The sequence below is a fragment of the Artemia sp. Qi Xiang Cuo genome, chromosome 5, assembly GCF_049724085.1.
Source record: "Artemia sp. Qi Xiang Cuo chromosome 5, ASM4972408v1, whole genome shotgun sequence".
Taxonomy (NCBI): Eukaryota; Metazoa; Arthropoda; class Branchiopoda; order Anostraca; family Artemiidae; genus Artemia; species Artemia sp. Qi Xiang Cuo.
In genome coordinates, this window is record NC_142798.1 from 31,565,606 (window position 1) to 31,579,897 (window position 14,292).

A 14,292-nucleotide genomic window follows, 5' to 3' on the forward strand; every position below is an offset into this window, starting at 1 on the left:
TGAATTTCTTTCGTTGAAACGCAAGAGTTGGAATATTTCGGTAGTGTTTTGTCGTGGTTTACCTTGTCATATTTACATTCTCAAGATTATTCAAAGTTCATTTTGAATTTCTTTCGTGAAATGCAAGAGTTGGAGTATTTCAATAGTGTTTTATCGTGGTTTACCTTTTCACAGTTACATTCTCTTGATTTTTGAAAGTTCATTTTGGATTTCTCTCGTTGAAATGCAAGAGCTGGAATATTTCAGTAGTGTTTTGTAGTGGTTTACACTTTCACAGTTACATTCTCTTGATTTTTCAAAGTTCATTTTTGGATTTCTTTCCTTGAAATGAAAGAGTCAGAACATTTCAGTATTTTTTTGTCGTGGTTTACCTTGTCACAGATACATTCTCATGATTTTTCAAAGTTCATTTTGAATTTCTTTCATTGAAATGCAAGAGTTGAAATATTTCAGTGGTGTTCTGTCGTAGTTTACTATGTCAAAGTTACATTATCTTTAATTTTCATAGTTCATTTTGTATTTATTTCTTTGAAATGAAAGAGTTGGAATATTTCAGTAGTGTTTTGTCTTGGTTTACCTTGTCACAGTTACATTCTCTTGATTTTTCGTAGTTCATTTTGAATTTCTTTCTTTGAAATGCAAGAGTTGGAATTTTTCAGTAGTGTTTTGTCATGGTTTACCATGTCACAGTTACATTCTCTTGATTTTTCAAAAATTTTTTTCATTGAAATGCAAGAATTGGATTATTTCATAAGTTTTATGTTATTGTTTAACTTATCGTATGTACATTTTGAATTTATTTATATGAACTTAATGAGTCTTAAAATTCAAGAAGCGTTTTTTATTAGTTTAACATGTCACAGATACATTCTCTTGATTTTTCAAAGTTCATTTTGAATTTCTTTCATTGAAATGCAAGAGTTGGATTATTTCAGTAGTGTTTTGTTGTGGTTTACCTTGTCACACTTACATTCTCTTTTTTTTCAAAGTTCATTTTGGATTTCTTTCGTTGAAATGCAACTCTGGATTTTTCAAAGTTCATTTTTAATTTTTTTCATTGAAATGCAAGAGTTGGAATATTTCGGTGATGTTTTGTCGTTGTTTACCTTGTCACAGTTACATTCTATTGATTTTTCAAAGTTCATTTTGAATTTCTTGCATTGAACTGCAAGAGTTGGAATATTTCAATAGTGTTTTGTTGTGGATTACCTAGTCACTGTTACATTTTCTTGATTTTTTTAAGTTCATTTTGGATTTCTTTCATTGAAATGCAAGAGTTGGAATATTTCAGTAGTGTTTTGATTAGGTTAGGTTAGCCTACGTACGCGCGCGGACGTAGGCTAACCTAACCTAACCTAATCAAAACACTACTGAAATATTCCAACTATTGCATTTCAATGAAAGAAATCCAAAATGAAGTTTGAAAAATCAAGAGAATGTAACAGGGACTAGGTAAACGACAACAAAACACTTGAAATATTCCAACTCTTGCATATCAGTGAAAGAAATTCAAAATGAACTTTGAAAAATCAAGAGAATGTAACTGTGACAAGGTAAACCACGACAAAAAATCACCGAAATATTCTAACTCTTGCATTTCAATGAAAGAAATTCAAAATGAACTTTTAAAAATCAAGTGAATGTAACTGTGACAAGTTAAACCATGACAAAACACTACTGAAATATTCCAACTCATTCATTTCAATGAAAGAAATACAAAATGAACTTTGAAAAATCTAGAGAATGTAACTGTGACAAGGTAAACCTTGACGAAACACTACTGAAATATTCCAGCACTTGTATTTCGCAAAAGAAATTCAAAATGAACTTTGAAAATCAAGAGAATGTAACTGTGACAAGGTAAACCACGATAAAACACTACTGAAATATTCCAACTCTTGCATTTTACGAAAGAAATCCAAAATGAACTTTGAAAAATCAAGAGAATGTAACTGTGACAAGGTAAAGCACAACAAAACACTACTGAAATATTTCAACTCTTGCATTTCAACGAAAGAAATTCAAGATGAACTTTCAAAAATCAAGAGAATGTCACTGTGACAAGGTAAACCACGACAAAACACTACTGAAATATTCCAACTCTTGCATTTCGACGAAAGAAATCCAAAATGAACTTCGAAAAATCAAGAGAATGTAACTATGACAAGGTAAAGCACAACAAAACACATTTCAATGAAAGAAATCCACAATGAACTTTGAAAAAATCAAGAGAATGTAACTGTGACACGGTAAACCACGACAAAACACTACTGAAATATTTCAACTCTTGCATTTCAACGGAAGAAATCCAAAATGAACTGAAAAATCAAGAGAATGTAACTGTGACAAGGTAAAGCACAACAAAACACATTTCAATGAAAGAAATCCACAATGAGCTTTGAAAAATCAAGAGAATGTGACTGTGAGACGTTAAACCACGACAAAACACTACTGAAATATTCCAACTCTTGCATATCAACGAAGGAAATTCAAGATGAACTTTAAAAAATCAAGAGAATGTCACTGTGACAAGGTAAACCACGACAAAACACTATTGAAATATTCCAACTCTTGCATTTCACGAAAGAAATTCAAAATGAACTTTGAAAAATCAAGAGAATGTAACTGTGACATGGTAAACCACGACAAAACACTACTGAAATATTCCAACTCTTGCATTTCAAGAAATAAATTAAAAATGAACTTTGAAAAATCAAGAGAATGTAAAAATCAAAAATGAAAGAAATTCAAAATGAACTTTGAAAAATCAAGAGAATGTAACTGGGACATTGTAAACAATGACAAAACACTACTGAAATATTCCAACTCTTGCATTTCAACGAAAGAAATTCAAAATGAACTTTGAAAAATCAAGAGAATGTGTGACAAGGTAAAGCACGACGAAACACCACTGAAATATTCCAACTCTTGCATTTCAACGAAAGAAATTCAAAATGAACTTTGAAAAATTAAGAGAATGTAACTGTGACAAGGTAAACCATGACAAAATACTACTGAAATATTCCAACTCTTGCCTTTCAACGAAAGAAATCCAAAATGAACTTTGAAAAATCAAGAGAATGTAACTGTGACATGGTAAAGCACAACAAAACACCACTGAAATATTCCAACTCTTGCATTTCAACGGAAGAAATTCAAAGTGAACTTTGAAAAATTAAGAGAATGTAACTGTGACAAGGTAAACCATGATAAAACACTACTGAAATATTCCAACTCTTGCATTTCAACGAAAGAAATCCAAAATGAACTTTGAAAAATCAAGAGAATGTAACTGTGACAAGGTAAACCACAACAAAACACTACTGAAATAATCCAACTCTTGCATTTCAGTGTAAGAAATTCAAAATGAACTTTAAAAAATCATGAGAATGTAACTGTGAAAAGGTAAACCAAGGTACAAGCAGACAGTACAATGACCATAAAAAAAAGTTAAAAAAAAGTTAAAAAAAGTAAAAAAAAAAGTTAAAAAAAGTAAAAAAAAAAGTTAAAAAAAGTTACAAAAAAAAGCTGGGGGGGGGGGGGGTGTTGGTGGGAGGGAGGAGGGGGAGGGGGTGGAGGGATAGGGGTAGGACTTGGGGCCCAAGTATCAGAAGAAATTGTTTGTCTAGTATGCATCTCAAATCATCGTGGTATGCATATTCTCACGATGATGCCATAAAAATGCCCCGAAACAGGTCACTTTTAACACCTATCAAAAATACAATTGATAAATAGAATGTGCTTGAACTTGTTCCAGTTCAATGGAATGAACCTCTTACGATATTGTGACGCTTAACATCAGTTGGGCAATGTCCCAGAAACAATACATTGGATGTATTTCTAAAATCATAATATGTTCAATGGCTTGTTGGTTCAGTCGATTAAAGTGTCGTTCTTTTACCTTAGGAATTCACGGGTCTCACGTTCGATTCCTACATCAAACACAAATTTCATAAAAATCAATGGGAAGATACTTAGAATGTAAAAAATCGTATCATTGGAAAAGAAAAATATCATCATTAGAGTACAATAAAATGACATTAAAAATGACTATTAAAATTAAAAATCCATATATTCATACAATAAAACATCCATACAAAAAAACTACTGTCTGCTTGTATGGCGGGGGGGGGGGGACTTTCCGCTTGTAAGCAGTGTAGCTATATGGTGGGGACACTCTGCTACCTTATATTATAGCTATATGGTGGGACACTCTGCTCGGAGATATTAAAGCTATAAGGGGAGACACTCTGCGCGGAACTTTTATACCTATATGGGGAGACACTCTGCTCGGAGATATTAAAGCTATATGGGGAGACACTCTGCTCGGAACTGTCATACCTATATGGGGAGACACTCTGCTCGGAGATATTAATATAACACTACTGGTACCAAAAGTGTTGCTTTCTGTGCTCACTTACGAATGGTAGAATTGATAAAAAGCACGTAGATATGAGCAAAAGTGTCCAGTTCCTGTAAGCCTCCAGTTAAGGGTTCTGGAACATAACTATTACAATAGTACCTGTTTTGTACTTCAGAGCTTTTCCACTTAAGAAATGTCTCAGGGCTATATCACAATTAAGAATGGTAGAATTGATTAAAAAAAAAGCACGTAGATATGAGCAATAGCTTCAAAAAAGCCATTAAACATAACTCTTATAAGTTCTACTAGCTGAATAGCCACAGTTTTTCCACTTGACACATTGCACCAAAAGTGCCATTTTTAGTGCCATTAGGAACTTGCAGATGGTGGAATTTATAAGAAGAACGTAGATATGAGCAATATCTTTTAAATGAATCTGTCTACGATGTTCTGGTAGCTTGCTAGTGCCATCCCTTGAGAAATGGCGCGAAAAGTGCCATTTTAGTGCCATATGGCACTTACAGATGGCAGAAATTAAAAAAAGTACGTAGATATTAGAAATAGCTTTTGAATGAACCATTAATAACCCTATACAATGTTTTACACCATGCTGATTCCAATGGTACACTTTTCATTTTGATCTGACGTAATTTTTGAGGAGTTTCAGGCTTTTTTCGAGATCACCATACATTTCTTTTTGCAATAAACTTTTACTTTTAAGACAAATCAAAATAACAGTTACTATTCCTGAATCAGTGTCACATGGCAATTTTTTTCACATGGCAGTTTTTTTTCAAAACATTTTTCTTAACTTTTGGTTACTATTGGCTGTTGTTCGCTCTTTACTAGGTTGCAGCTACCGCTGCAACCATGATTTATACCAATATTCCACAATGCTAATGTCAATGATGAGCAGCTTTAAAATAGCACATTTTGTATATTTCGAATCATTAGGTTACCGATTTACCAATAATATCTTTTTATGTTGCATACATTGTGATCAAAACTTCTTTTTAAGAAATTTACTTTCAATTGATAAAGGTTGCTCATTACTTACAGTTTTCTGCTTCAAGATGTTTGATTCAAGGCTCTTTTAAATGTGAAGAAGGATACTACTTTCTTTCAACCGCCATTTTTTACATTCAAATTTAATATTTGTGCAGCAATGCTTTTAGAATGATAATCAACCCTTAATTGCATCTCTTCAAATATTTATTAGGAGGGGGATTTAAATTTGATGGATTTTTAATATTCGAAATCACTATTAAAATACAATTTTCGTTATGTATGTATCATATATTTGTTATGTGCATCTTAGCTTTTTTTTAATATTTTGGTTAGTATTAGCTGGGATTGCTTCTTACTTACAGTTCGTTACTACGAACTGTTGGATTAGTGACGAGTAATGGCGAGTGCAGTAAAGGGCAACTTGTGTATGTGCTCTGAAAAAAAAGAGAAGAAAACAACCAACAACTACCTAATGAGAAATTATTTAAATTTGATTTTGGAATTACAACTGTTAAAAGTAAAAGTTAACCATGAAAACATATTTTTGGAAAAGAGCTTGAAACGCTGATGTGTCTCTTTTTTATTATTTTTTTTTCTCTATTAGTAGCAGAGCACCGAAACATCTTAGACAGCTGTTTAAGGGCTCATTTGAAAGCTAATGTTGACTTGCACCATCGTAAGAATGCTTATTGTGCCAAACAGTGGGACGTTTTCATGTACCATTGTAATATCCATGGTCAAAAAGGTACTTGTCTGTTAAACGGAACACACCCAAGAATTGAAGTTATGTTAATCTAAATGAAATACACCAAAACATAATGATAATATAATACTTTAGAAACAAAGTTATGGTAACTATGTCAAAGAATTATGGAAATCAGACCGCACAGAACGCATTATATTAAATACCTAACCTAACCCCTAATCACCTCTAAATATTAGATATTTAATTAGAATATACCTACATCGTAGTTTTCTAACTCAAAATAAACAAATTATAACCGATTCCAGAGTATTTTCTCTTAAATTCAGCATTTTCTCTTAAATTCAAAACTTATTCGGGCATAATGAAAAATTCTTGTCTATGTTTGTCCTAACAGTAAAGCTGAAGTACTAAAATACAGGAATATCAAAAAGAGTTTGGAACCTTGATGTGCGTTTTTTTTTTTTTTTATCCTGGGCTTGCGAGACACTGGGACATCATAGGAGCGTTTGAATGTGTAACCATGCTAAGTTTTTGCAGTTAAGGTTTTGCTTCCCCAACCCCGTTAGGGCGTACAGGAATTGGTCACTGGTTTGACGTCACATAGGCCCGTCATTTGAGGCAAGAGCATGGCATTGCCGCCCTAAATTCGGAGAAGTTTCTTGTTTTATCCTTGTATCCTTGATAATAAATTCATTTTGATGGTTAGTTCTGACAAATTTCCAAGAAGTAAAAATAACAGAAGTATAGTTTCTTATGAGAAATTGAAAAATTTCGAACCATTACGGTAGAAAAATTGCATTAATACTAACAGGAATTTCTATAAATTATTTTAATTTGGATACACGTCAAAAATTCTTTTAATTTCTAGAGTTTTTTAAAATATCTGTAGGTTTCATACATAGCAATATTTCATAAATAATTGAACTTTTAATCTGCAACTCCTCAAAGATACCAGGGATAATATACTCCATAGACTCTTTATGTGACAAAATTCCAGATTTGTTTTTAGGGAAATTTAATAGAGGCACGAAGTAAAACTTATATTTAATTCCCTATTTTAACAAAACTCAGGTCACCTTTAGACAAAAACCTTTTCCTATGGGTTTATTGTGTATATTTAAAAAGCCCACAAATGAACACAAATTAATAATAAAAAACAAAGCTTTTTCAGATGGAAGCAAAGAGCGAAGCTCAATTGTTAAATGAATAAAAATTATTGCTTCGCAGTTTATGTAACATATATCTTTAAAACTGGTTAAGATAAACTGACCTGGAGTATTTCTCTATATTTTTAGAATTCTGAGAAACTAGTGCTTTACTGAAAAATGAGCTTGTGTGAGTTTTATAGAGAATTAAAATTGCATACTAAAATTTATTGATTTCATGTCTGGTGAAAGACTATTGAGAGCCTTATGAATTAGTCGTTTATTTTCTGCATGGTACTTATGGACTTGTCTGCTCCTAATTCTGTTTTGTATTTTCAGTAAATTGCTGATTTTCCAGAATTCATCAAAAATATAAGGAAATATCGCGTGTCAGTTTATTTAAACCAGTTTTGCAGATATGTTTTACATAAACTGTGAAACAATAATTTTTGTTCATTTTACGTTTGAACTTCCCTCTGCTTCCATCAGAAAAGAACTTTTTTTCTCATTTAAATGAAAGCAGTTGAAGCATCCACATCGTTGAACTTCAAGAGTTCTTTGCCAAGTGCTGCCTTCCATTAATCGCAGTACACTACCTAAACCACCTATAAAAATACCATATATGTTGTGTAATGAAAAACAAATTTGGCTTACCATTATTTCGATTTAATTAATAAACATACATTATCTATCATATTATGTTACAAATTAGTGCTTGGTGCTGATTAGATGCAATAGTTTGTTGGTGATGTTGGAGGAATAGTAAAAACGCTGTTCCTTTGAATTAAAATCAACAGTTTATTATGATTTTTTTTGCCTTATAATGGAAGACAATAATCTCGAAATTCCTCAGTTTATGTCTTTTAGCTTTAGACACCGTAGCGTTACTCAATAAATAACACAATTGTTTTTTCAGGACTTGTAAAGCTCGGCATCCATTGTGTCTCATCTAAAAAGGTGGCCATCAAAATTATAAATAGGGAGAAACTTAGTGATTCTGTCCTTCAAAAGGTAAGGCTTGATCATTTGTGTCTCCTGGCCCCCAAGACACCCCCCCCCCCAACAAAGAAATACCAATGTAACCTTTATTACCGGTTGCCAAATAAGAAATAATATTTTTTTTGTATTTTGAAAGGAAAAAAATCGATTAATTTTTGTCTTGTATAAGTTAGACTGATGCAAATTATTTGTTTTATGATTGGCTGTACTTTTTAACATTGGTTGTTGCAAGAGGTTCCAGTAGCCTATTGGGTATCTGTAGAATGGTGTCTGTTGGCACTGCACTCTCTAAAAGTTTAATTTGTAATCATTAATCATTAATATAGTTTATAGATATGTTTAATATTAATTTATTATCCACTACTAACAACTCAGTGTAGCACCAAGCTGCCTGAGGCTAATACAGCTGTGCATGCTGCTCCTCTACCCCAATCTATTCAAGACTCTTTCACAAGAAGTTCCAATCTCCTTTAAATCCTTCCTTGTGACCTCTTCCCATTCATTCAGGGACGACCGACTTCTTGTTTGACCCTGTATGTATGACCAAAAAGAACAATCTTTGGCAATCTGCCATTCTTCATATGCAAGACGCGTCCTAAGCATCTCAATCTTTCTGTCATTTATAGCCCTAAATAGTGGCGTGGAAGCTCATTTTTCATACAGCTTGTTGTTTGGTATATGATTAGGTAAATGGGTACCCAGAATTATTAGTAGACAATTTTTTTTTGGAAAAAATATAACAAATCCTCCCCTGTCTTTCAAAACACCCACGTTTCAGAATCATGGTTGACCACTTTTATTACTGTAGCTTCCAATGTTATAGTCATGGTTTATAGACCGACTTATCTTCTTATTCTTCCAAGTTCATTTTAACTGCGAAAAAACACCCTGGTCCTTAGCTATTCTAATTTTTACGTCATCACTGCATCAACCATCATCAACCATCTTTACTAATAATGCTACCCATGTAACTAACATTGCCCAACATCACCTCTTCGCTTTGATTTATTCCTAGTCTAAGCAAATTAGTCTTCTTAATATCAATTTTCGTATGTATTCTTGCTTGCTGATCTCTCAAAACCTCCAAGAATTCATTCATTATGCTAACATTTTAGATTATCTACATAATCTAAGTCTAGGAGAGTTTTATCTTCCCATTTGATCCCATGCTCTCCTGAAGCTATTGCCGCGTTATTCAGGACAAAGTCCAATGAAAGTAATCCATATAAATGAGGATAAAATCCTGCTTAACTCCTGATTCAATACCAAACCAGCTATTAACCTCATTTCCTACCTTAACTGCAGCAATATCACTCCAGCGTATTTATCTGGTATACCATACAAGGAACTTCAATAAAGCTCTTCCATCTGCTGAATCAAACACCTGTTCTTGATTTAATAAACGTGTTTAAACTGAGGACTAAAGGAGTCTAATGAGTCAGGCGTCAAAGTATCATCATACTAAGTAATTTGCTTCCTACTGAATCCAAGTTAATGCCTCTATAGTTACCCAATTCACTCTTATCATCTTTCTTATAAATTTCCCTAAAAGTGCTTGGTACTTCCTCTTTTTCAAAAATAATATTTATAATCTTCAGTAATTTGTGTCTAACTTTACAACCACTATACTCAAAATCATATTGCCTACACTATCAGCACCTAAGGTATTATTATTATTAATCCTTTTAGTACTGTCTCTAATTCTGCAAAATAAATTTTCTTTCACTTCCTAATTGTAATAAAAATTTTCATTTTGTTCTATACCATTTTCTTTAATTTTATCACGGCTTAATACATTCTCAAAATGTTCTGCCCATCTCTCTTTAATTCTTTCTTTATCACTAATTGATGCCCTATTCCTATCTTTAACTGGGGCAAGTCCAGACTAACTATTTCCTCTCAATTTTTTCACGTGCCATGGCAATACCATATTTTACTATTATGCCGCCTACTACATCCTCTAGATCTTCGATAATTTTTTTCTTGACCTCCACTTCCTTAATTCATATTTTAATACCTTTTCTACTTTCCTTACTTTCATCTTATTCTTCCATGATCCATCAGTCAAATGCTTCTTATAAAAACCCCTCCTCTTTTCTATCAAACTTAAAGTGTTCCTTGCTGTGTTTTTAACCTTCCTCCCTAAGACACCATCTTTTACTTCACAAACTGTTTTCCTAAAATTATACCTACCATCTTCTAAATTGTTAAATTTTAAACTCTCAAATTTCATATCCATCTGTTCTTGAAATATTTTTATAACCATATTTAATATAATCATTTATCTTTTACCCAATATACAGAGTTATAAAAAATAACAAAGGAGCAAAAAAGCAAAATAACCCAGAAACAACAAAAAAGCAACCATGCAAAAGTATAAAAATGTCTTCAAAAAGAAAGACTAACAAAAAAGGGAATCAAAACGACAAAAATTACAACCGTGAAATGAGCCTGGTTAGACTGTGGTAAGACCCAAAGCAAAATCAATCTTCAGATAGATAATTTAAAACATAACAAAGGGACACCTAAAAGAACTTGACAAACACATGTATTAAAAATACAAGGTAAATTAGTCCCCCTTTCCTGTCTAATTCTAAATCAGATATTTATGCTCATGCAAGTTTTTATGCCAATAACATCTTGCATGACCAGTCAAAGAATTAACTCCCTATTTACCTAGAATCATTTATTATCAAAAACAGCAATCATAGTCATGACAGAGGCTAGACTAAATGGCATTGGTTTTTAACAAATAAAATAGTGATTGAGTGCTGTTTAAAAACACTGACAGTAAAAGGCATGAAATAATTCAAATTAGAGTGTGTTCAGCACTTGGGCAACACTAATCAGTTTTTGTGACGGACGCTAGTACTGACTGGTGTAGGTGGAGGAAAAAGCGAGCGATATGTCTCGGAGGAAAGGATAGACTCTCCGAATTTGCACATTAAGTAGAAACGCTAATTGTGCAGGGTTTGGACTTTAAGGGTGAAAAGAGATTTCTCTTATGAAGATAAAAAAAAGGAACAACACAAAGGAGCACATATACCTAAAACAGGGGGTAACCACAGATCTTAATTCTCTTAATTAGCAGCTACCTCGTTAACCACCATTTACTAGGTTGCACCTACTCCTGCAACAAGGATTGAAATTAATTCAAAAAATAGTTTTTGTTAAGTACAAAACGGAAACAGAAAAAAAGATGCTTTCAGTGCAGAATATCGTGGTTGCAACCATTTTCCTTGTTTTTTTTCCTTGTTGTTCAAGCCAAGGGCTTAAACGACTAGTTAGCCAGTCTTGCTGGTTTAATATAGCACATAGCAAATAGCTATTAAATATACATAAGAAGGTATTTAACAAGTCTAGAGGGGCAATTGCCCTCCCCCCTATTTGGTGCGCCTGGACCTTTATAAAATGCAGTACAGAGAGTGCTGCACTTGATACACTTTCTTGCTGCACCTTCATGCTTAAGAATGAAACTAACCATCTCATAAAAACAAAGAATCATGAAATGATTATTGACACCGATACATTTCAAACAGTAAATGCAAATGGGACAACAATTGAGAACGAGTGAAATATTACCTGAGAGACTGATGTTGTTCTGTGGGTGGTTGACACTCTGCCTTTCTTGTTATCACCTTCTCTTTATGTTTTGCATAGTAAATTGGTAATAGATTTTTTGAATTTCTAGCATCTATCTCAGTAACATCTGTTGATCCTAACTTTTTTAAAACTCTTTTGGGTGTATTTCTAGGCTTTTTTCGAGCGAGGAAAATAAATGATCAAATCAAACTAAGAGGAAATTTTATAAAAAGAGTAGCAGCAACAAAGTACTTAGGGTTTTGCTACTGTTCCTAAAGTAATTTTTAAACGAAATTAGCCTACATTGCAATATTTTCCTATGATTTGCTAAAAATGCTCAATTGGGGCAATTAATTTTGTAACATATTTTAAAAAAGTACGAAAACTTAAGAATTGTTGTCGATATCAATCTTGTTATGCGCTACGTTGATGTCATCTAGTAGACTTCCTTTTAGTCTTTTGTCTGAGGGTTTTCAGCTAATTTGTTTGGCTAAATGGCACTTAATGATCGGGGGGCAGATGTCTTTTGTATTTGAGGCGAAGCTTCCGGGTGACGAGTAGTTGTGCATTTGTTCGATCCTTCAAATTTTTGATTCTTCCCATTTCTCCTTGTATGGTCAGGTCGGGTGTATTCTAAGATGATATGCTGGATATTTTCTAATGCTTGGTTGCAGAGTCTGTAATAGGGGTTGTTTGTCTGCTTCCAATTGAACTGGTCAGTCTTTAGCACTAGGGTTAAGGTTTTTATCCTATAGTATAATACTATCCACACTCTTCCTTTGAATGGGGATGTTGGACGGCGACTATCTTTTAAAGGGTGACGGCTCAATAGTAGATCCTGCATGGTAGCAGGACAGTTGTCGTGAGGGGATGGTTCATTTAGTGCTTTGACTGCCATCTCATCCACTTCTTTGTTGTCTCTGATACAAACATGGCTTGGTATCTCCTGAAATTTGATGTCTGAACAGGACGACTTTATTGCCAGGATGACTATAGATTTCTGGTGGCTTCCAAGTGGTGCTGAGCTGTATTGTTAGGACACAAGATCCATCTGATAATCTTTTTGCTTGACTGAACATATCTTGTGGTGCAAAAACTGCCAAGGAAGCCTTTTGGTGTCCGACCGCTCCATCTGTGTGGACTTCTTAATCGTTTTTAACTTCGTCTCCATCTCAGCTATAAAGAGATTGACTATTTGACGCTGTGGGTACTGGTTTTTGTGTTCTTCTATCAGGCTTGGGTTGACTTTCGTCACTTTTGTGATGCAGGGAGAGCTAGGTGGAAAAAGTTTCATTTTTTATCTGCATCTGCTGACAATTTGGGATGGCTTCCTCGAAGCACAAATAAACGTTCAAGTGGGGATAGGTCCATTTATTAGACAGTGAAAACAGATACAAAAGTCTGTATATTTTGATCACATGTACAGCAATCGTCATCAGCAGAAATACAAAAGCATTAAAATTAAAACTAACATACTTAGGCCTATACAGAACAAAATAATAACTTCCGGTCCACACATCTAGTAAAGGAACTGTAAACTATTTGGGGACCGAAAGATATTATTTTATTCTGTATAAACATGTTAGTTTTAATTTTAATGCTTTAGTATTTCTGCCGATGGCACCCGCCACATATGTAGTCGAAAGGCTCAGACTTTTCGATTTATTTTCACTACTTGTTTAATATACCAATTACCATCTAAACAATTATTTGCTTCTCCCAGACAGACAGTATGGCCTTGAAAAAAAAGCCTAATTTAAGATATTACGTCGAAAATACTTCCTTGAAGCTTTCTTATGCCCTGATGTGGACTTTCTTACTTCTTGCTGCCTTCTCAATTAGGACTTCATAGATTGGTTGATATGGTTTTATGCACCGTACTTTGGTTAAGCATCTTATCATCTGACTTCATACCTTCTCCTGGATAGTTGGGAATCCAGCAATTTCTTGGAACGTTTAAGTGGGTGTGTGCAGGCGTAATTCTAGTGCTATGCATGGTGGTATATTTTTGATAGCTTCCATTTGGGATAGGTTTTTCTTCTTGCAGGATGCAAATGCTTCAATTATGTAGTTTATCTTAGGTAGTATATATTGTTTTATGAAATCTAGTAGTGTGTTTTGACTTGTTTCACCCAGTTTGTTCCAGCAAGCCTCTTTAGGATGAGAAGATGCAGGATTTAGCCTCGAGATGCAGGATTGTTGAAGTTGCTCTGTCTGTTGCTTCCAGATTAGTTTTTTTTTTTGTCAAACTTTATTGGTACTTGTTACCAACTCCACTCTGTCCATGTACCATGTATTTCTACTCTTCGTTAGTTCATCTATTTCTTGCCAAAGAGCATCGCTTTTGTTTTCATTACTAACACTGGGCCTCCCCTGATCGTGAGAAATGTTCCCATTCCCTTACAAAAAGTTTTATTTCATGATTTAGTTCTACTAGGCTTTTTTATGTTATCCACGCCGTGAGATCGTATGCAAATTCTCCTTTTGAG

The 14,292-nt window shown here is 33.6% G+C and overlaps 1 protein-coding gene across 1 annotated transcript in view; it reads left to right on the top strand.

Moving 5' to 3' along the window:
* Positions 1 to 14,292, top strand: part of sff (BRSK family serine/threonine-protein kinase sugar-free frosting) — a 214,872-nt gene that overhangs the window by 49,928 nt on the left and 150,652 nt on the right. The window contains exon 2 of the mRNA XM_089088812.1: positions 8,139 to 8,233. Within this exon, the coding sequence (XP_088944938.1) occupies positions 8,139 to 8,233 (95 nt within the window). The remainder of the gene's footprint in view (positions 1 to 8,138; positions 8,234 to 14,292) is intronic.